At 43.2% G+C, this 22,019-nt stretch overlaps 2 protein-coding genes and 1 non-coding gene across 5 annotated transcripts; 2 read left to right on the forward strand and 1 right to left on the reverse strand.

Annotated features, from left to right (window-relative positions):
* Positions 1-498: 498 nt before the first annotated feature.
* Positions 499-7,024, reverse strand: LOC126981063 (epidermal retinol dehydrogenase 2-like). Of its 3 annotated transcripts, none has more exons than XM_050831738.1 (9): positions 6,411-7,024; positions 4,483-4,628; positions 4,002-4,091; positions 3,010-3,117; positions 2,241-2,372; positions 1,952-2,081; positions 1,543-1,657; positions 1,134-1,259; positions 499-634 (listed from the first exon to the last, which is right to left on the reverse strand). In XM_050831738.1, exons 2-9 carry the CDS (start codon positions 4,618-4,620, stop codon positions 583-585), a joined length of 891 nt encoding a protein of 296 aa, XP_050687695.1. In that variant the 5' UTR covers positions 4,621-4,628; positions 6,411-7,024; the 3' UTR covers positions 499-582. The 3 variants fall into 3 exon arrangements, with proteins under 3 accessions (XP_050687695.1, XP_050687696.1, XP_050687694.1); XM_050831739.1 differs by lacking the exon at positions 6,411-7,024 and adding an exon at positions 5,918-5,941; XM_050831737.1 differs by lacking the exon at positions 6,411-7,024 and adding an exon at positions 5,233-5,429.
* Positions 7,025-7,248: 224 nt separating this feature from the next.
* Positions 7,249-16,702, forward strand: LOC126981064 (tRNA-dihydrouridine(20a/20b) synthase [NAD(P)+]-like). Its single transcript, XM_050831740.1, has 8 exons — positions 7,249-9,688; positions 10,538-10,659; positions 11,918-11,993; positions 12,483-12,665; positions 13,534-13,742; positions 14,399-14,654; positions 15,547-15,738; positions 16,370-16,702. Exons 1-6 carry the CDS (start codon positions 9,576-9,578, stop codon positions 14,650-14,652), a joined length of 957 nt encoding a protein of 318 aa, XP_050687697.1. The 5' UTR covers positions 7,249-9,575; the 3' UTR covers positions 14,653-14,654; positions 15,547-15,738; positions 16,370-16,702.
* A 4,187-nt stretch (positions 16,703-20,889) lies between these two features.
* Positions 20,890-21,030, forward strand: LOC126981153 (U4 spliceosomal RNA). The gene has a single exon (XR_007733795.1). It is a non-coding gene; the product is annotated as a U4 spliceosomal RNA (small nuclear RNA).
* The last annotated feature ends 989 nt before the right edge of the window (positions 21,031-22,019 follow it).

Here is a 22,019-nt window from a genome sequence, read left to right on the forward strand (position 1 = left end):
TTTATAGATTAGGTTTATAAATTGACTGTATTCCTTCATGATTATGCACACACACACACACACACACACACACACACACACACACACACAGGACAGTTATCATCTATGTATATTATATTAGGATCGGATTGAGAATCTGTATAATTGTTGTTTATTTATCAGAATCACCACTTGCCACCCGTCGCCGCTCCTCATGTTGTCTGAATTTATGGTCGTCGTAAGCAGCCCTAAGCCTGGATCAAAACCTCGGCTTTCTCTCACCCACTTTTCAAAATCCATTTTTTCTTAACAAGTGAAAGTCAAGGTGCTTGTTGTTCATCATTTAAAAGCTGTGGCCATACGAGCGTGTGAAGGAGCCGTTTTGAACAGAATTATCTCATAATGACACGCAGGCCCAAGAATCCTTCATTCCATGTATCAGTCATATCCACACCTTGCATAAGTCTAGCCAATAAATCGGTATGAGAAGGGAAGACAGTGATAATAAAAAATAAAAAAGTAATGCATGCAAAGTATTATTTGGTAACAAATCCCTTTCCAGGCAGGCGTTGGTTTTTTAGTCATTGCTTGTGTGTCAACACACTACGACTCCATGTAGTCTCCGAAGAGGCGACGGAGCTTTCTTGGCAAGACTCTGAAAATAAAATTTTGGGTGAGTAGGAATTATATACCATACTCATCCATCGTACTGCATCGTAACTTGGATGTAAATTATTTACTTTTAAAATCTTTATAAAAAAACGACTCATAAAAAAGGCAATACAGATATAACTAACTTTTTGTATCTACGCATCACCGAGCACCATTATTACTGTGCCCTTTTTTCTATTTTCGGAGTCCCATTGCGTTAAATTATTTTAAAATTACGATAGGAATCTAGATACAAATATTTCCACTCAGAAATATCCATGTTTTATATTGTGCTCTTCTTGACAATACAGAAAAAAAATATATAAGCTCGAAAAAGAATGGCAGCGGGTCTCCAGCGGATCAACCAGGACAAATAGACGAATATGGCCAGTGGTTACCCCTCTAATAAAGCCAACAATAATCAGATGAGAAGGGGAAAGACTGAGGGATGCTGAGACAAAAAGATAATAAGGTGTTGTGTCGGTTGGGACAGAATCACTTACTTGGAGAACACCATGAAGGGTTTGAGTTTCTCGGGCAGGAAGATCTCCTCCTGGTTTCTCCTGACGCCCCTGATGATCCTGGCCGCCGCGTCGCTCGTCTCCAGCACTTCAAACAGCCACGGGAACCTGGCCATGCACCACAAGCAACATTGAAAGGAAGTGTTGCTCTCCATTGGTCAGTAGTATTTCAGGATTAACACCTCGCTTTACCCCGTGGTTGGCAATAATTTTTGGTAGCTTTCGATGTTATTCAATATTCTGATAACCGCTTCCATCGCAAATTACAGTTTTCCGGGATTTTTTTTCGTATAAGTATTTAATTTCACGCCAGCTACCGAGACGAGAGAGAGAGAGAGAGAGAGAGAGAGAGAGAGAGAGAGAGAGAGGCAGCACAGTACACTATTATTACCGTAGGTTTGGCTTGACGTCAGATACGTTCGAGATGAGGAAGGGATGAACCGCCGTCACCCGCACGCCGGACCGCCGCTCCATCCTCATCTCCTCCGCCAGGGCCTCCGTCAAGCCTGTGCCGGGGTGAGGATTAAGGAAGTGTCAATCTGAAGAAGTGTCATCATCTCCGGTATCCAATCAATTTGCGCTAAATAGATGTCCCACTGTGGTTCTAGTTGTAGCAGTGGCAGTAGTGATATTAACAGTAGTAGTAGTAGTAGTAGTAACAGTAGTAAAAATAGCAGCAGCATCAGTTGTAGTAGTAGCAGTAGTAGTAGTAGTAACAGAAGTAGTAGTAGTAGTAGTAAGAGAAGGAGTAGTAGTAGTAGTAGTAGTAGTAGTAACAGAAGCAGTAGTAGTAGCAGTACCTTTAACCCCAAACTTCGAGGCGCAGTAGGGCACCACGTTCTGGCGGCCCATGTAGCCGAGCACGGAGGAGATGCACACCAGGTGGCCGCTGTTGTGCTTCACCATGTGACCGAGGAACTCCCGCGCCACCTGTCCCGCGGGGCAGAGAGAGAGAGAAAGGAGTCTTTTATAGGTATGTGGATGTGTATAGAAATGATAAAAACATATTTGATGAAAAAAATGTTAGTTTTTTTTTTATTATTCTTTTTTGTCTGCGTGGCTGGGACATGAAGGCGTCTCGTCACTCACCCACATGGTGCCCAGGAGGTTCACGTTGACCAGCCTCAGAATGTCCTCCTTGGAGTGGCTCAGGAACGGCTTGTGCTCGTAGGTGCCCGCGTTGCTGAACACGTAGCGCGGGTGGCCCACCTCGCGCCGGATCTGTGGAGGTAGACGACACGCCAGTATGGCCCAACTGTTGTCTTTTTCTTCCCACTGTTCGTTAATTTCACTAAGTGGTAAACGTATACATATTCAACAGCTAGCTTTTCAATCAATTATTCTGTTAATTGTGTTCATATTCTAGGTTTATGAGCAGGCTACCATGTAAATGTATTTTGGGTCTTAAACAGTGCTAGCTTCAGACGTCTGTTTTAGGTTTCTGTGTAATAATGATTTGCATTTATATCTACGTTGACGAGCGTTATTTGGGAAGTGTGGTTGCTCACTGTTCCTGCACTTCTAACTTAAGAAGCTTATTTAATTCCATGACTATAGCCTAGGTAAAGTTGCTCAAAAGTGGTGCACCGCCATCTGTCCTATGAACGAACACTTACGAGGGAGAAGTAACAGCCAAGTCGCCTCCAAATGAACATTATAAACAATCAACTTGGGCTTTCTATTGTTTAACTTTGAAGCGACAACCTGAAGTTTTGTTTTCTTTGTGTTATTTCAACCTCCTCGGCTCTCCTCCATAAGTGCATATTTTAAGTTATTCAGCGGCCAATAATAACAAATTGAACACCATGGCATAATAGTTCAGCAAATGCCACCCGGTTTTTCAGCTCCACTGACATACCCTGGCGGCCACAGCGGCCACGGCTTCTTGGTCGGACACGTCACAGTGGTACGCGTGGGCCTCGCCGCCCTCGGTCTTCACCAGCTCTGCCGTGGCGAGGTTGTGTTTCTGCTCGGGAGGAGAGAGAGAGAGAGAGAGAGAGAGGGAGAGAGAGAATTATTAGTCATAATAATTAAAAAATAACAAATGTAGAGGAACAACATTTAAAACAAGTATTTGCACAGTTGATAGTAATGGTATTCTTTTAACCAATGGGATTAGGGAAGAATATGGGACGGACGTCTAGCGGGAGGTCGGAGAGGGTGCCGCCGCTACAGAGGAGAAACGGAATCCAGGAATAAATATGCCTGTCTTCGTTGCACAGGTCAGCCAGTATATAACGCAACATAAAAAAGGTTAATAGCACTGTGCCAGATGTGCGTGTTTTAAAAATGTGATGATTATCCAAATGGTCCAGAATGACAACGATGGGAGGAAGAAATTTGGAATGAAAAGGTAGGCCACCCGCCAGATAGTGCTTCAGTACTCAAACGGTGAACGTACACAAAGGGCCGCTTTCACAGTCACTTTGTTTGTTTTGATCGTTACCAATGGCGGCGATCGACGCTATAGTTTTCCACGTAAAACTGGCCTATGGGGTAGTGGCGGCTGCAGAGGAAGCGAGAGGTGTTGAGAGTGTGTGGGAAGGTGTGGGGCTGGGCTAACCCCGCAGCCGCCACTACCCCATCGGCCAGTGTAACGTGGAAATGCTATAGCGTCGATCACCGCCATTGGTAACGATCAAAACAAACAAAACGACTGTGAAAGCGGCCTACAGTCATCAACAGCATCATACGAGTACCCCCAGTAAAGATTTGATAGTGGCCGAGGAATCATCTATAACGTTAGGGGAAGGAGAGTGTGGCATGGAAACAGGTGTCACAGCTAAAAGGAGCAGCTCACCCTCAGGAATACCGACGGTGTGGCGCCAAGTATTGGCCGCCTTCACTCACCTCATTGATGTCAAGAAGGATGAGTTTGGCCCCGAGGCGGGACATCTGCAGGGCCAGCTCACGCCCCAGGTTCTGTCCCGCGCCGGTCACCTGCAAAGCGAGTGTTTCAGTTGCCTGTGAAAGTCTCGGCCACCACACCAAAGTCTCAAAATAAAGACGCTTAGAGTCGAAGGGAAGTCAGTTAATCAGCACTCGACGTGAGGGAGTATAGAAAATAATGAATAGCTGTGTACGATTTGAAACACTAGTAAAGTCACAATAAATATTTAGTGGCTCGTGTGTTATAATTTGATTTAAAGTTTGTAAACAACTTGGTTAACTCACTTCAATTGTCAGCGAGACATTGATGAACCTCGACCTTCTACTGTACGCACAAAGGTGTATATTCGAGCATGATCTAATAAAGTACTCTTCATAGTTGTGTGTGTGTGTGTGTGTGTGTGTGCGCGTTTTCTCTGTCAGCATAAGCCACCACACTCACCAGGACGAGTTGGGCGGCGAATGACTTCTCCTCGGGCGGCACCAGCAGGCGGAATAGGTCGAGGGCCACGAGCACCAGCGCCTTCACGTTCAGCACCAGGAAGCCCGCCACCGCCGCTGCTACCTCCCACACGCGCATTTTCGCACCTGAGGGAAGAAGTCAAAGTAAGGAAAACGTTGTCGTCTTTCTCCTTGTGTTTGGTAGTGATAAATACCCCCCCCCACACACACACACACACACACACACACGTAGTGGTCAGCGTTCGGGCATGGCGAGTCCGAGGACCTAAGTTCGAGCCCCACCGAAGGACTCTGACAATTTCACCCATCGCCGAGTGGTGGATGATTTCCCACATGCTTCCCAGATCCTCTATCAACCCTTACTTCAGCGACTTCTTTCAAGTGGAGCACCGGAGGGCAGCATGACCCAAGGAAGACTCATTAACCAAGGCAGCCACTATAAACGAAATTCGCCTCCGCCACTAACGGGCTGGGGTCGTCCAAGAGATCCCTCAAGAGAGCCTATCGACGCTATGGGCAGCACCTAAACACACACACACACACAATCACCCATAGATCGACGATAAAGAACAGTTGCTCATGTCGGGAGGGTACCTGCTGGCGATTACGAGTCCAACACGTGATCAAGCCGTGGTGAATTACACACACACACACACACACACACACACACCAAACGCACGCGCGTGCACGCGCGCAAACAACCTCTGAGCACTGTCGTGCCAACACTCACGTTCCAAGAGTTCATCCGTAAAGTACTCGTTCATGAGGCGGTCGAGGGCGCCCTGGGCCTGCTCGCCGCCGTGCTCCTCAACGTCACCATTAGGGACGGACTTTGCCTTCCCATCGTGCCCCGCGTCGAGCTCCTCCACACGTCCGCTCATTCCGAGGTTTGCTTCAGTCCTTGCTGCCTCTCAAATGTGTCTAAGCCCTCCACGCCTCCCCTGCCTCTGCGCCTTAGCGCACTAATCCACTTATGGCCCGCGGCATCATGTCGCCAGCATTACTGGCACCCGCTAAGACCGCCCAAGTCACGCTAATGGTCGATTTGTAAAATTATTTGCAAAGCCTTTACCAAAAAAAAAAAAAAAATATATATATATATATATATATATATATATATATATATATATATATATATATATATATATATATATATATATATATATATATATATATATATATATATATATATATATATATATATATATATATATATATATATATATATAGACACACACACACACACACACACACACACACACACACACACACACACACACACGAGTAGCATACATTCAGCTAACCTCATTTTTAGAAAGTTGAAAATTCTCAGTTATTTGATGACTTGCAATTAAATTCTTCACGGAATAGCAAAAATTTCAGTAACTGCGAGAATGATAAACCAACGTACGTACATGTGTATAATACTCTTGCGGTAAGTTAAACATGCGAGCGGGATATTGTGTGAGGCGGCGCGAGGCTTGGAGTTGCGTGGAGCATTGGGGGGCGGCGAGAGTCTCGCCGCCCCCCAATGCGCCTTTTATGGAGTGACTGGTGCGTCTCGCCGCGAGACGCACCAGTCACTCCAGGGTCTGGGTTGATCACACACCTTGCTGGCGGGTGACGTTGATCCACACCCTACCCTCCACCAGAGGGACGAACCGGAAATAGCTTACACACACACACACACACACACACACACACACACACACACACATTACTAGTTGAATATACATAGAATATTAACGAAGAAGCACAAGTGAATGTGGAAATCATGATGACGAGCACAAGTTCAAGTCTGCAAAGCCACGCTCACGCGGATGCGGCCTCCAAATGACTTCTTTCTTTCTTTGTTAGGGAAAAATTAATAAACGTTCGAACACTTTCGGTAAATCAACAATAACTTACCAGATTATTTTATGTATGTGGTTATCCTTTGGTTATTCACGGAACAACACTGATGCATGTCCGGGCCTCAGCTTCGCGCACCGCAGAGTCTTGGGAGTGGTTTAGACAGGCTGACAGAAGCAGGGGCTGAGCCTGGCGTTGTGGCGTGATAGTGGCCGAGAGGGAAGGCCAGAGGGAGGGCGGGTGTGCATAACAAGGCTCAAGCTCCTCCCTCCACACAGGCCACCACAACCCCGCCAGGGAGGAAACCTGACCTTACGGGGCTTCATTCCATCCGGACTGAGGGAATCGTCGACGCACGCTTGATAATCGACTAAGCAAAGTCGCCAATGACGCTGCTTCACAACAAGCGGGCACAGCTTTTTTTCTCCTTACGCCGCGTCACTGGTCTGATAACAACACACTGCTGCGCCAGATAGTCACTCGGCCCCACCAGTGTCCAGAGAGTCACTCGGTTTCACTGATGACACATAACACCGTGACGACCACAGACACCACCACCGCAGACGCTGCCGTCTCACACTGAGGAACTGGCAATATTAGGTGGCTAGGATGTGCTACTCAGGCATCGCCTTCATACATTATGTTCACTCGGAGGAAGCCGCTGTCCCCTGCTCCCCTCCTTAGCCTGACAACAGTGATTCACCGGCACTGAGACAGCAAAAGTAAGCGATGGGTGAGGTGGGTTATCGGACCTTTTATCTGGGAGCCGCGCGATAACAATCTGCTGGTTTGTTCTTAGTTCAGAGAGTACCTAGTCCGCGGTAACATTTATCTTGTTTCGTCTTGTTATCAAGGCACCGGGTGCCTGCCACTGTTGCTTGCATGTCCTTTACAGGCACGTCCAGCTTACTTTATGAAGTTGACTGTCAGCAGCTGTGTGGAGGCATAGGTGAACGCCACTAGACGAGACTTAGTTTTGTTGACAGAGGCATGATCTGAATTTTTTTGGGGGGTTATTAGTTAATTAAAAGCATGTTTCATTTTTCTTAGTTGATATTGTAATAATAATTCAACTGATGTTTACGAGCTTAATGCGGAAATGTTTGAAAGGTTTAGAGGTGAATGGACCACATCATAATCAAGGCATTACTGTACTATAAAGAAATTGTGTGTGAGCAAGAGGCAGAGTTTGCCCAGACATCCGCTCCGCCCTTACGCTGGTCAGGGTCACGGACAGGAGTTGCAACAGTTGTCCCTGTCTCCTGTATTCCACAACGAATGCAGAAGGAAGGCCCTGGAGATTATAGCCGCACGGAAAAAAGGTCCATTGAGGCAGCTCTCATATAACAAAATCCAATAACGATCTGTCTGCCGATTTATTTATTTATTTATTTATTTTTACACTGCTCTGGGGATGCTAAACTATAGCTTTTTACAGTGGTAACAAAATAAAAAAAATCATCATTTTGAAGTCACCAAATGAAACTTCCAAAATAAGACTGAAAGTTTCCATACTGACTAACAGCTGATCACCCGCGCAGCGTCGACTCCGGAAAATAAAATAAAAGTTATCGGTGACGTTGGACATTTTTTTTTTCGTGCATAAACAGTTCGTAGTTAACCTAAAAGTAAGGAAAATAACAATCATTTGATTCACATCTGGTTAAAACTTTTTATTTGTTTGTTTGTTTTTGCCTCCATCCTTTCCGCGGCAGACGGCCGGTGGCGCATTCCCGATCCCTCTACCGGTGTGTGGCGCCCATTCTTGCACAGGTCAGGTTACGTTAGAATAGGTAACGTTAGGTCAGGTAAGATTTGGGTTTATATATTTTCGATAATTTTACGGGTTAATCTCAATAAGAGTATTTTCCAGAACACCCCGTGGTTAGTTTTGGAGCTAAAGCCGAGCGTCGTCATTCGGGGACCACATACCGTATAGATAGATTGAAATGATGCAAATGAGCGATATTACCCCTTCCCTAATAATCAAGACTCACCATGCAGACACCACTACACCACTCGTTACCCACCCCCCAGACAGCACCCACCCCCCACCCCCCACGTGTGTCCCATGCAGTTCCAGTTGTTTCTTTATCTCCAGACTTTATTTCACCTTCAGTTGATGTGGTTGTGTGATAGTAATGCTTCCACGCAAACCTAAGGCCAACCCCTTAATTCTCTCCCAAAGCTTTCCTCACAACTTCCTCCATCACGGGCTTCACTGTGCTGCTACATGGGGTCAGAGGCACGCTGATAAGCCTGAAAAAACTTGCTGAGTCATCCTAAGAAGGGATAAGACACCTTACAGTCTTGCCTTTCCTTTTAATGGATCCAACTTAGCAGCGTTGCAACGAGTCCCTATTCGGCCCAATACACCCTAATCTGCATATAAATGGTGTCTCCAGGGTCCCTCAGTCCTCCGTGACATATATCTGCTCCAGATGCTAATCTGTTACCTTTTAATGGACGCTATTTATAATCACGCCACATTCATGTTGTCTGTCTCCACGTCATGCTTCCCTTCTGATCACCCACGCAGAATCACGCACTTGTTTAAATGATATTCTTTTTTTTTAATATCATTGGTGAATATGTAAAGGTTGGATGCCTGCGTTAATAAACCATAATGCATCTACTACTGTCTCACGCCCTCAGTCACACGTGATGGTGGAGTTTGGGACAAAATTAAACTTTATCTATTGAGGGTAATTACGCTTATTGTATTATCACGCCACACAGTCTTTCTTCTCCATGTAGGCACTGGCCACTGGCTCTCAGACGGCTGTTAGGGGAAGGTGTGCATGTCTGACACAGGTGTCCTCAGCTTCAGTGGGCGACCGGCATGGCTGTGAAGCAGTTACATGAATACACGAGGAGCATCGTTTACGTGTTTGAAAAGCGCGGTTGAAGTCAGGGCGTGTGTATAGGCAATATCAAATTTACTAGCTGAAAAAATGAATTAGTAATAACAATAAATAACAGTTATAGTGATGATTAGAATAATATTAGCATACGAAAAATAAATAAATAAATACAATAGGCTCGTCGCGTGTGTTTACGTTCAAGCTTGTGTTGTATGTCCCGCCGTGTGCGTGTGTGCGTCCCAAGACCCTAAAACACTGAAGAAGAAGAAGAGACTATATTGTACTATAACCCTAACTAGCCCCATAAAACACCCAAGAAGTACTATAGTCTCCTTGGTGTGTCCTGTGTGTTGGTGTGATGGGAGAGTGTCCAGCCATGGAGGAGGAGACGCACCCGCCCCTCAGCCCCATGGAGCTTTTCCGCACACGGGAGATGGTGACCGTGTGCGCGCCCATGGTCCGCTACTCCAAGTAAGTGTGCACAGAGACGCTCAGGTGGGTGTTTCAGGTGTGGGTGTAAATGTTTGCTTTTATTTAGCAGAACTGAGTTTATACCAGAGACGTAAAGTGTTATGATTGGTTTTACTAACACACTGATAGGTATCTCGTCTCCTACTTGATCACCTACTGGTCTTCTATTGGGTACTTCACTGAGCTCTACCTGCCATCTGGTGGCCCTGCTGGAACTAACAAAATAAATATGTATGCAGTGTACGTCCGAATAATTTTGGTAAAGATTCGTTTTTGTACCATGCCAGTATTTCATTACCTACCTTATGAAACATCGCTAGCTCTTCATATATCTTTTCTACAAATGTTTAACAATCATGGAAATGCTTTCAAAATCCAATTCAAGGACTATTTATTGTTGAAAAAAGGGGATAATATTCACGAAAGCGTAGCCTCTTCTGGCGGCGGCTGCTGCCACCGCAGCCGCAAAATAGCTTGCAGAGGGTTTAGGGTCGAGGTGTAAAGAAAGAAAAAAAGAAAGTAAAAGGTGAGAAAAAAGGAGAAGGAAAAAGAAAAATTGTCATGTGCATACTTAGTCTCACATGTGTGTACTTCTGGCTTGTTTCGTTAAGTCTTGCCACCATTTTAAAGATTCTTATATGACTTAGACTTATTCATACACGCTTTCGCCAGCTTATATTTTCCTTAGTGTGCGTATCTTAGTCTATGAATATTCGGTCATGCGCCTTTTATGGAGTTGTGGAGCTCTTAGGACTCTATACTTATTTGTGTGTGTATTTTAAGAGGTCATATGCATTTTCCAGCATTCAAACCCCCATGTATGCATATTAAGTCTCATTTGTCTACCAGGCTTGCATTCCGTAATCTTGTGCGGCGGTATGGGTGTGACCTGTGCTACACGCCCATGATAACCAGTGACACCTTTGTGCAGGCCGTACAGGCACGCCACAGTGACTTCACCACAAATAAAGGTGTGTGTGTGTGTGTGTGTGTGTGTGTGTGTGTTCAAATACATATTATCATCATTCCCTTGTTATAGCTTCCAAAAATTTTCAAAGCTAATTTTTGTTTCTCAAAATGTCATTGGCAATTACCATATTTGGCAGTATTGAAAATACTTTTTTTTTTCTCAAAATGGGGCAAAAAAATAGTATGTATCTTGGATGCCAAATGTTGCATTACTGCATGCCATAACCTCCATGATATGTACAGATTAGATAAGATATTACTGTTGTTGAAGGGCTGTGAGGGTCTAGTAGTGTCCTGTGATGAAGAGAAATCACTTACTGTAGCCATTGCCATTGTTTCAGTGCTGGTCTTGTTAGGAGTTGACAACTTCAGAGCATCATTTGTATTGGCATCCTTGAGTTCAGTTGGTGTCCGTTCGTTTTTTGTTTAGTGGGTGTTCGTTCATTTCTGAACACCGCCACCACCTCCTCCTTGGAGGCGGTGGCTGAATGGTCAGCATGCGGGGGCGGTGTCTTGGAGGGCCTGGGTTCAAGTTCCACCTGCCGCTACAAGCTTATAATTTTCATATATCACTGAGTGGCTTAAGACATGTGGATGACTGCCTCTCAATCTAAACTCTAATGAAACTCTAAAGAGGATCAAGGGGATTCCTGGGGGCAGCACAAATAAAGGAAGAATGGCACCTCTATAAAACACTTGCCGGCACCACTAACAGGCTGTTATAGGCCAAATGTAAATATAAACAGTATATAGTATGAGGCTTAACCGCACAATCCCTATACCGAGTCTTAGTCTTGGTCATCAGCCAGGTGCTGCCAGTCAAAGAAAGGCTCACCAGTGGTAAACAAACCTCTTGAGTGAGCAGGTCACTTTCCACATGGTGTTGTTGTTACTGTGTGGTACATGTGTGTACTGTATGATACATATATTACGATGCAATGCTGCTCCAGTAGGATATGGTACACATGAACAAGTCATGAAACAACCAACAAAATATCTTAGTGAAATTGGTAATGGTAAGGTTATTATTATTGTTGTTTAGTTAGTTATTTACGGTAAATCTGGTAAGGGTCAGGATATTATTATTACTTATTTGTTTATTTATTCATTTATTTATTTATTTTCAAAATATAGCACATGAGAATGGGGTCTGTCTTCAACACTGGCAAATACAGTACTTTTTTTTTTTAATGATCATTTCCATTTCTCTCTTTCTTTTCTTAAAATATGCATTGTTAATTTTTTTTATCTCACACACAGCGGACCGGCCCCTCATAGTCCAGTTTGCAGCGAAGGAAGGAGACGACTGGGCACGGGCGGCTGAACTGGTGGCTGCGTAAGTAGCAGTAGTAGTATATAGTATTCCCTTTCTATACATTGTCTTCCTTCTCAGTAAGTGCTGTACAGTAGTGGTGCCTCTATATCCCACCGAAAGGCCCTCCCTATGCTTGGACTACACCTTATGCCTGTATGTAAACATAAGATTCTTTATTTTGTGCAAGGGAGAAGGCCACTCTCATAAGTCAGCAATTTGGTTGTGGTGGTGCGGCTTCAGATTGAATTGTGACAGCTTAGAGAGGTTTTCCTGTAACAGTATTGCCATTTGTCTTTGTGGTCATCTGTTTTCTCCTCTTTTTCAGTTTTTTTCTATCCCTTCTCTACAATCTAAAAGAATCCATAAATAAATAAATTAAGGTATGCTGTAGCTCATAAGATTCCATTTTTATTGATAGGTATTGTTTTTATAATCATTTATTTATTCTCCACCTTTATCATCCAGTCTTTCTTCTCACTTTCCACTCACCCGGCCTCCCCAAATCCATAGGTACAGTGACGGGGTGGACTTGAATTGTGGGTGTCCGCAGAGATGGGCAATGACTGCTGGCTATGGCTGTGCTCTGATGCGGCACCCTGAGAGGGCGGCGGGGCTGGTGACACAAACCCGCAACGCTCTTGCTGATGCCAACTTCACTGTGTCTGTCAAGATGAGGGTCTTCGAAGATACCAAGTGGGTTCCAGGAAGGTTCATGTGGGTGTGGAGACCATTGAGTTAGGTTTAGTTTAGTTCAGGGGAGGCAAAGACAGCCCACTTTATGATGTGGACCAATCAGCATAAAGTTACAATGGAGTGTGGAATAGTGTTGGAACATGTACTGTGAGCGGGAGATTCAAAACTGATCAATCATCGCAGTGATAATTTAGCACCACCAGCACTGACCACGTGGCGTCACTGCGATGATTTAGCACTGAAGGATTAAAGGAAAAGTTCAGTAAAATAGAATTGTTTAATAAGATTAGTTGAGTGCATGACGTCACACTGATGATGGCAAAAAGTTGACATATCTGAAATGAGCCTTTGGGTCTAAAGTAGATGACACATTTCCAATTGAAGTCTACTCTTTCTGGCTTTGTTTTGTGCCACAATGACATGCCACTATGCTTAGTTTGGAGCTCCATTGACTGGCACATTGCTGACTTAAAAGTAATTTTTCAGACTTAGCTATCCAGCAGTTGCTCAAATTCAAAGATGATTTTTTAAATTTTTATCTTTCCCATGCTAACTTATTCATAATTACAACTTAAAGGAATCTGCTGTACATCATTCATAAGACAAACAATCAAATATGCAACAGGAATTTGGAACCTGCGCTAAAGTAAAGCTTGTTGAGATGATGCAAAGAGTAACTGAGAAGGTGCCAATCTTGAAAGATTTTAGTCACCCAAAAATGACGAGAGCTAAAACTACCAACACTAAATGAGAAGAGAAAGAAGAGGCAGTGTTAACGAGCTATGTATTCTCACTTTTTCCCAATAGAAATATGCACACATTCATTGCCCCCATGCATACACACCTTAACCCTCCTACATCCACACAGACGCACAGTGGACTTTGCCCGTCAGATGGAGGCGGCCGGAGTGTCCTTCCTTGCCATACATGGGCGCACACAGGAGCAGAGGAGTGAGCCTGTGAGTACCCAGGCCATTGCTGACGTGTGCGCATCTGTGCGTATCCCTGTGGTGGCCAACGGGGGGGTTCGCACACTGGAGGAGGCATGGAAGCTGAAAGAGGCAACTGGGGCAAGAGGTGTGTGTGTGTGTGTGAAATGTTTTCTTTATTTTGATTGCTTTTTTTTTATATCCTGGGCAGGATTTGTTGAGCAGTACACTGTTTTGTGGAAGCCCTTATGTGCTGGTGAACACTCACTGAACAGACCATGCTTTACTGTCCACATGGACGAGCAGTTTCTTTCATTGAGACATCTTGTTTCCATGCGAGAATCCAAGCCCTCTCCTTACTAAGGTCAATAGCATCCATATCTATACAATGGAAAATAGAATGTGGCACTAAACACTGGGGGAATCACTTTCTGAGATTCTTGAGTGGGAATGTAAGCTGTAACACAGTTCTGTACTGCAACCGAGAGGTGATTGAGTCACCTCAAGGTGATTCCATGCCAGCCCAGTGAGTGTTGAGAGATGACATATGTCAGAAGAAAATAATTGGCCAGATAGCATGGTCTGAAACACAAGTGATACTGACCACACTGAACCTTTATTTTATTATGTGGAGCAATCACTTTCATTTGCAAAGTCAGTGTGTGTATATGTATGTAAATATTATATCTTTTATTGAATGAATATGTTTATGTGCAAGCATTATCTGTCATTGTATCAGAGTATATGTATGTATGTATATGCCTCTATGTTCATGTTACCCAAACTAACATGCACACTCAACAGGTGTTATGACAGCCAGAGGAATACTGGAGAACCCTGCCATGTATGCAGGCTATGCGCACACACCGGTGGAGTGTGTGCGTGAGTGGGTGCACACAGCGATCCAGACTGGCACACCTTTCACCTGCCTGCACCACCACCTCATCTACATGCTGGAGCACACCTTGACGAGAGCCCAGCGCAGGTGTTTCAACAGCCTGACCAGCACCACAGCTGTGCTCACCTACCTGACCCAAAACCTTCTCATTGAATTGTGAAGGTATTTCTTGTTATAATTATTATAGTAAACCCTCCATAAATTAGACCTCTATGTTCTGGATATTGGATAAATTGGAGTCTTTCAGGGCTCTGAATGCATATCTGTAAATTGGACCAAAATCTGGGATATACAGTATGTGTCTTAACAATGTTGATGTTGTAAATCACTCAAAGACCTGGTTTATTGCTAAGACTACCATATTTGACGGCTTATAAGAGGCACTTTTTTTCCTAAAAAATACCCTGAAAAACACCCATGCATCTTCTAAGACAAATGTTGTAGGAGGTTAGCTTAGGTAGTTATTCAGTTCAGCCTCTTATATGATGTAACCTCAGTATTTACCTGTTACAAGTATTTTGAATATCATAAGACATTCAAATCATTTTGTCTTCTTCACACCAAGGGACTGGATAGCACAGTGCTTCTGCCTACTTACACAGTTCAGAAAGTCCCCCATTAGGGAATTGAGGCACTGTGGTCAGTCACAAGTGGTTGGTCATTAGTTGCATAGGTAATAACTTGAGAACAATTTGTACTTCAACTAAAAAGAACTAGTGATAGGAGGGGTTCTGATGGTAAAATTGGGCAAAAGACCTGTTTCTGGCTGTGACCAGGGGGCAATTCTGACAACCACATCATCCAACAGATCCAATCCAAGATGCTCAGTGACACTTCCTTCTGGCAAAAAATAATTTATTCATAAGAATGCAAACATTATTATAGAGACTTAGTAGCTGTTTGAACTTACTGTTTAAAGCATTTTTTGGTAAATCATTATTGGCAAGCTCCTAATGTACAATAGTTGGGATCACAGACTTATTACCACTATATGAAATCAGACTTCAACATACCCTATCATGTAGCATTGACACCAAGCCTGTTAAAATCACAGGTGGACTGGGTGCGTCACCATCAACCATCCCATCAACCATCCCATCAACACAACCCTCTGCTGGCTGACTGGTGTACTGAAACATGCTGATTGACTGGCTGACCACCACTACTACAGAGGCAGTCAACCAGGCAGTTCTGAGTGGCTCCAACAGGCTTCAGGTCACCAGGAGATAGACAGGAAGCAAGCACGGTAAAGTGAGAGTAGTAGTAGTAGTAGCTGTGATGGTAGTAGTAATAATGGAAATATTAGTAAACTCATATTTTCATCCAGGCCTCTAGCTGCTTACATAATGATAGTATTGTTTTTAATGTAGTATTTTTGTCAGAATTAATTTGATTCACAACCAGTGGAATTAATTATACAACTGCCACTGCTGTTACCACTACTACCACCACCACCACCACCTTTCTTTACTCCCACAGTTTCTCCCTGTCCTCACTCCCACACCCCCACACACCACTACCTTTCATATGCGTCTCACTCACACCTAACACATCAATCTTTCCTTTCTGGAATTCGTTAATTATCTAAATTCTTCCGCACACGCAGTAAATGGAGTTACAGCTTACTGAACGTAATGTAAAGTTCTTACAAAGTTGATAATACACAAGCCATAGTAACATGCTTTGTGACCTAACAAATCTAGACATTTTTAACTACACTCCCCCAGCAACACAGTTACAGTCAGCATTGTGCACATTGAGGCAGATAACATTGACAGCATACAAACTTAAAACTTCTCTCTTTCAGTTATCCAGTGAGCCTCAGATATGTACATTGTTATGTCCACTCATTCATTCGGCAAAACCTTCTTTTTCAGAGTCGACATCTTACATTCTCCCCAACTCACTCCTGTCCAATAATTGGACTGTCTGCAAAGCATTTCTCCATCCAGGCCAGTGGAGGCAGCTTGTAGGAAGGTTGACACATCTGATGGGAAGTACAGTACATTGGAGGGTTGCCACACCTGGCAGGATCTACATTGCAGCATACCTGAAAGAAGTAACACTGAAATCATCATCCCCATTTCTTTGGCAAGCCATAGTGTCTCATAGTTCAGGAACTATGTAATTTTGATAATCAAAGGTATTTCTGTAATGCATTCAGTTTTCCAAGTGTCTGGAAGGTTGTTCATTAAATACACTGAAAGCCACACTATCTTGTTTGACTTACAAAAAAAATATTCCACTTTTTTTCTGGAGGGTCTTTGAGGTATTTTCAACTTTGAACTTTTTGATTCCTAATTATATATATACTTAAGCCGGGTTTCCAATATTCGGATATTACGGTTCCGTCGACATTAATGACATCAAAATAACGTGACAAAAATGGCCAGCACTCAGAAGGAGATGGGGTCTGTCACGCCGTTTGTTGACAAGCAAAGCATGGACCACATGGACGACAGTGACTTCTTGATTGTTGCCTTTGTACTAGCTGCTGGGTCAAAATAGGCCAGCTAGGAGGAGGCGAAGGTTCTGGCCACGCTAACAATTATTTCAAGCCTTTGAATTATTATTAAATGCACAGATCATTACATGTGGTATGGCAGGACAACCACACTCGCAGACAACACAACATATGTTATAAAAGGGAGAAGTGGGAAAACCTAGTCCAAGGCAGGATCGGAGGTCAGCTCTGGCAGACAGCTTCATCAACAACTAAAACAACTGATTGAATTCTCAACCATCTGCCTACGTATTGAAGTTGCCCCCTGTTCATAATATCATTTTGGTATGGGAGACTACCATGCGGGAAAATAAATCATTCACAAATGGCTCCCGTGGTCCCGTGGTAGAGTCTCTACCTTGCGCTTCGGCGGGTTGCTGGGGCGTGGGTTCGAGACCTATCAGTTACCATGGGGGTGGGAAAGGGGGCTCTTTCCGACACCCTCAGCCCCGTTGTTGGGCCTCCTCCTTGAAAGAATTGGGTATCTCTCTACGACTCTACCAGCCGTCTGGGGGGTTGCGCGGCATGCACCGCCTTCCTTCATTGGGGTATATCCCCAACGAAATACCAAAAAAAAAAAAAAAAAAAATGACCCCCGGATGTTCTCTGCAGAAGAAGAATGCATACAGTGGCCTAACACCCATAGTACAGGGGTGGACAAAGTCCAAGGGCCTCGGAGGTCCTGGGACGAGAGAAAGAGTGGCGGACATGGAGGCTTCAGTCTCAGGCGGCCCCCGATGAAGCAATGATTAAAAACAAATAAATTAGTAAAAGAAATAAAAACAACAAAAATAACATGAAAATAACTTTTTACTTTCCCAAAATTTACTGCTTTTCCCTTCGTAATATTTTCATTTTAGCTAAAACTCAATAAGTAATGTGTCAGCAGTCAGCACTGCAACAAACATCACTGGCAACACTGGAATCAGTTCCCCTCTCCCGCGTGTGTGACCGGTACCGTTACTGTGTGGGATCTGTAGTTTTCGAGGTTTTCCGAGTGAAATATCACTGACAAAGTTGTGTTGTGTATATCAGCATGTCCTGTAATAACCACTGATCATTGTCAGACAGTGATAAAACCCGGTCGTTGCCACAGACATGATTTGTGATGAGTTTTGCAGTGTTGATCTTTGAAATGAGAAGCATGGCTGGCTGATGGCCGCTCGGTGCATGGCATGGTTTATGGTGGGTTCTGTATTTTAATAATTTATGTGCTGATGGGTAAGAATCCGACTGACTGATATTATAGTGATACGAGCAACAACATTGTGTTGTGTTTTATCAGCATTCAGCATGCTGTATAATGACGAGTGATCATTGTTGGTCAGAAAATGACAAAACCCCGGTCATTGCCACATACAAAGTGCGATGAGTTTTGCAGTGGTGTTTCTGTATTGAGTGGTATGATGTGTGGCAGGATCCTGCTATTTTAACAACTTTTGTGCTGAATAGTGATTATAATGGACTTGTTGGATTTGTATTGTGGTATAAACCGTATAATGCAAGGGCTGCATGTTTAAAAGCTATGGAGATTGTACCCAATCCTCACCCTAATCCTAAGTCCTAACCCAAATCCTAATCCCTTCCCAACCTCCTGAGCCCCCCGCACAATCCCCGCATAGTATACGGCCCAAATGCGGCCCTCTGCGGATCCGTGACTTGAAAATTTGAATACGCCCGATATATATATTATGTGACCGTGGTCCATGTGGGAAACTGATCAGCTGCCGTTGTGATGCACGACGCCAAAAGTTACACCACCAGGTGCCACCTACGAGGTGCTGTGCCTGTAAGTATATGTTTCCGTTTACACCGACTGCGTCATGACTGACTGACGTAGTCGATTTTGATCATTTATTGCCTGAATATTACATTGTTGACAACTAAAAATAACATAATTAATAGTTACAATTGCCGGTTTCCTTCATTACTTCATCCCGAATAGGTATAGCTCCCAGCTATCTGAACACAGTAATAATTAATATTATAATAGGTTATAATAATAATGTTAATAGGATAAGCTAAAATAATATTAATATAATAGGCTACCGATATAAAATATAACCTTAGGATATATTGATGATATAATAGGATTTAGTAATTATAATAATATAATAGGTTACCTATATATATGTTAATTTTAATATAATAGGCTGAAATAATATTAATATAATTTGCTATAACGATAATAATAATAGTAATAATAATAATAATAATAATAATAATAATAATAATAATAATAAACTACCAAAGAACTATGCACATACTACAGGTATGACCAGTTTTCCATAAGACTGCTTTGTTATTGAACTTTTTTTCTTTTCTTTTTTTTTTATTTTTATGCCGACTACCAGCCCGTGGGCCATGGCGCTGCTTCGCTTAAAGGCGGCTTTACACCTGGCAATTCCTGGCCAGCAATACAGCTGCGACGATCTAGCCGCTAGACCAGCTGGGTGCTCTCGGGAGCAAGTACGTTCACACGTGGGAGGAGCCGCCGGGAGCATCAAGACGTAAACTGCTAGTAAATGCAAGGGCATGAATTCATCCCAGACACCTCAAAAGGCTACTACAATATATTAAAACCACAATGAGTTTGGTCCATTAGCCTTATATTGTAGAAATACTTTAAGTAAACGAGTTTTATCATAAGTAGTATTGATTGATTGATTGTTCATTGTTACATTTAACAACAAAGGAGAAGGGAGGAACATGCCATCGCAACCCCCAGGCATTACATAGTGTGATTATATAATACACGAAAATGATCGTTCCTTACCTCCTTCGATATCTCGCAAAGAGATAAACATTTCTCGGATATGTTAAAAGTCGTTTTGCGTAGACTCAGCTTCTCATACAGCTTATCTTATGGGTCCCACAAGTATCTATGCTGCCTAACTTCTTCTAGTAATGCCACCTCGGCCTCCTGGCTCCATGTCTTGTTGTCTGTATCTGTCATTTCTTGTTTTATTGGCGCCGACATGTTGTACTCAGCCGCCAGTCGGCAATACAAGACGGACGCGCTCAGCTGCAGATAGCTTGCCGCGAAAAGGGCTCCCAGAACCAGACCCAGACCAAAAATGCAGCCGTGCCTGTATTGCCGACTAGGAATTGCCAGGTGTAAAGCCGCCTTAACGGCCGCCTCCGGCAAAATTTCACAAACAAAAGTTTGTCCAGGGGCCTCCAGTCAGTCTGTTACACCACTGAATGCATATACTGTATTTGCCCTCAATCTCCCCACCACACCCGTGGGTTTGTTTACATCTGGGTGCAGTGGTGTGTATTATTACCACACTTCCAGTTCTCGACAAAAAATAATTTATTACCACACATAAAAGATGTATATAATGCAAATATATATAAATTATTGTTATCTTGAAACAACGCACAAAATGTAGGAAGAGGCTGTTCCCTTGGACAGCGGCTAGCCGCTAGAAGGAACTTAGAAGAGTGATGAGGGTTGGGCTGTGGTGCCGCGCGTCTGCCTGCGTCACCCCTCCAAGGCTGCTACAGTTTTCTGTGTTCGAGGGTCGTTGCGGCACTTCATAACGGTTGTATTATCGATAGAATAGTTACATTTGTTGGATTTTTGTTAATATTACTTATTACGTTCATAATATATAACTGGACGTGTACTCATTCGTCATAATAGGAAAATTGCTTACCTAGTTATATTTTATAAAGAAAAAAAACATACTTTTATTCATATAATATTATAGCATCATTATATTTTGTTTTTATAATTGACGTTTACTTTCGAATATATTTTTAAGACAGAATAATTAGTAGAAATAAATGTCGTAGGAAGAGTGAAGTATATTTTGCGTATATGTTATTTCGTATTTTTCAGGTATTAAGCAAAGTTGAATATATGTTCAGCGGTGGATCGGTAGTGTTAGCTTTGCGCAGTGGCAGTATCGTAACCAATGAGGTTCATCCGAGGTGCGATTATTGCTAGTTGAAAACTTTTCCCAATACCCCGCCTGGGCGACTTGAAATATAGTCGGCTAAGGCAATTTTTGTTAGCCTAGCTTTAGGCTAAAAAACAAACTGATCTTACGGTGTCAACCTCGAAAAGTAGGTGGATATTATGGTTACTCTCCTCTTCGGACATCTTTATTAGTCTGGATGGGGAATTTTTTAAAGGGACGGGACTTGATCAGAATATATCAAGGAAAAGATTAAAAATTGCAGGTTTTTTCTCCATATTTAATTTGTTTTCATCATTTCGTCCTCTCTCTTACCGTCCCTCGTCCTCTTCCACCTCATACATTTTTAATCTCAAGTACTATTCTCCTATTTCTTACTCAGCCCTCATCCCTCCTCTTTAATTACATATATATTTTCAACATTTTTCCCTTTACTCCTCTTTCCTATCCCCTTCTCCACTCCTCTCGCGTTCTTTGTTTTCATTTATCACACACACACGGGTGGGAGGCTGCAAGAAGCCAGACAACCTCCTGAAAATGGGTTATTCAAAGTCCCTTCCCATCATAAATATATCTAACCTCCATTTAAAGTTTTCAACTGTTTGCCTCTTCACACCTGCTCAGATTTTTTGTTCCACTCATCCATCACCATGTTCGTGAACCGGTTCTTCCTTATTTCCTTCCTGTCATAATATCCAAATTTGCAGGGCCTAACATGACCTAACCTAAATCTAACCTGACCTGACCTGTGCTGCCTTGCCAAAATATGTTCATATTTTAAGACATCTCTGATAATATATCTCAGTAACGATCGAGGGATTTGCAACAGCAAGGCAAAATCGCAGCGTGTTGTATGTGCATAAAGTACTTCATATAACACAAAAGTATCCTTATTAGTGAGACGGGCGTACTTCTGGAATAACTAATAGATAAAGGTATACTATATAAAAAAAAAATGGCATGAGGTGCTTGAGAATCGAGTCCCGTAGGTGTCCGTCCCTCCACCAGCACCATCACCATCGTCACCATCAGCAGGACGGACCCTCAGGCTCAGACCAGCGTTCCCAAATTGTCGTGCATTTATCATTTTTAAGCTCC

The sequence above is a fragment of the Eriocheir sinensis genome, chromosome 46 (assembly GCF_024679095.1).
Source record: "Eriocheir sinensis breed Jianghai 21 chromosome 46, ASM2467909v1, whole genome shotgun sequence".
NCBI classification, from domain to species: domain Eukaryota; kingdom Metazoa; phylum Arthropoda; class Malacostraca; order Decapoda; family Varunidae; genus Eriocheir; species Eriocheir sinensis.

Excerpts from the sequence above, each read along its gene's own strand:
- LOC126981064 (XM_050831740.1), top strand. The coding sequence starts at position 9,576 with ATGGGAGAGTGTCCAGCCATGGAGGAGGAGACGCACCCGCCCCTCAGC. Across the intron at positions 9,689-10,537 it reads CCCATGGTCCGCTACTCCAA|GCTTGCATTCCGTAATCTTG; the intron begins GTAAGTGTGCAC and ends TTTGTCTACCAG. Across the intron at positions 12,666-13,533 it reads AGGGTCTTCGAAGATACCAA|ACGCACAGTGGACTTTGCCC; the intron begins GTGGGTTCCAGG and ends ACATCCACACAG.
- LOC126981063 (XM_050831737.1), bottom strand. The coding sequence starts at position 5,383 with ATGAGCGGACGTGTGGAGGAGCTCGACGCGGGGCACGATGGGAAGGCA. Across the intron at positions 4,629-5,232 it reads TACGGATGAACTCTTGGAAC|GTGCGAAAATGCGCGTGTGG; the intron begins GTGAGTGTTGGC and ends TTCTTCCCTCAG. Across the intron at positions 2,373-3,009 it reads TGGCCGCTGTGGCCGCCAGG|ATCCGGCGCGAGGTGGGCCA; the intron begins GTATGTCAGTGG and ends CTACCTCCACAG.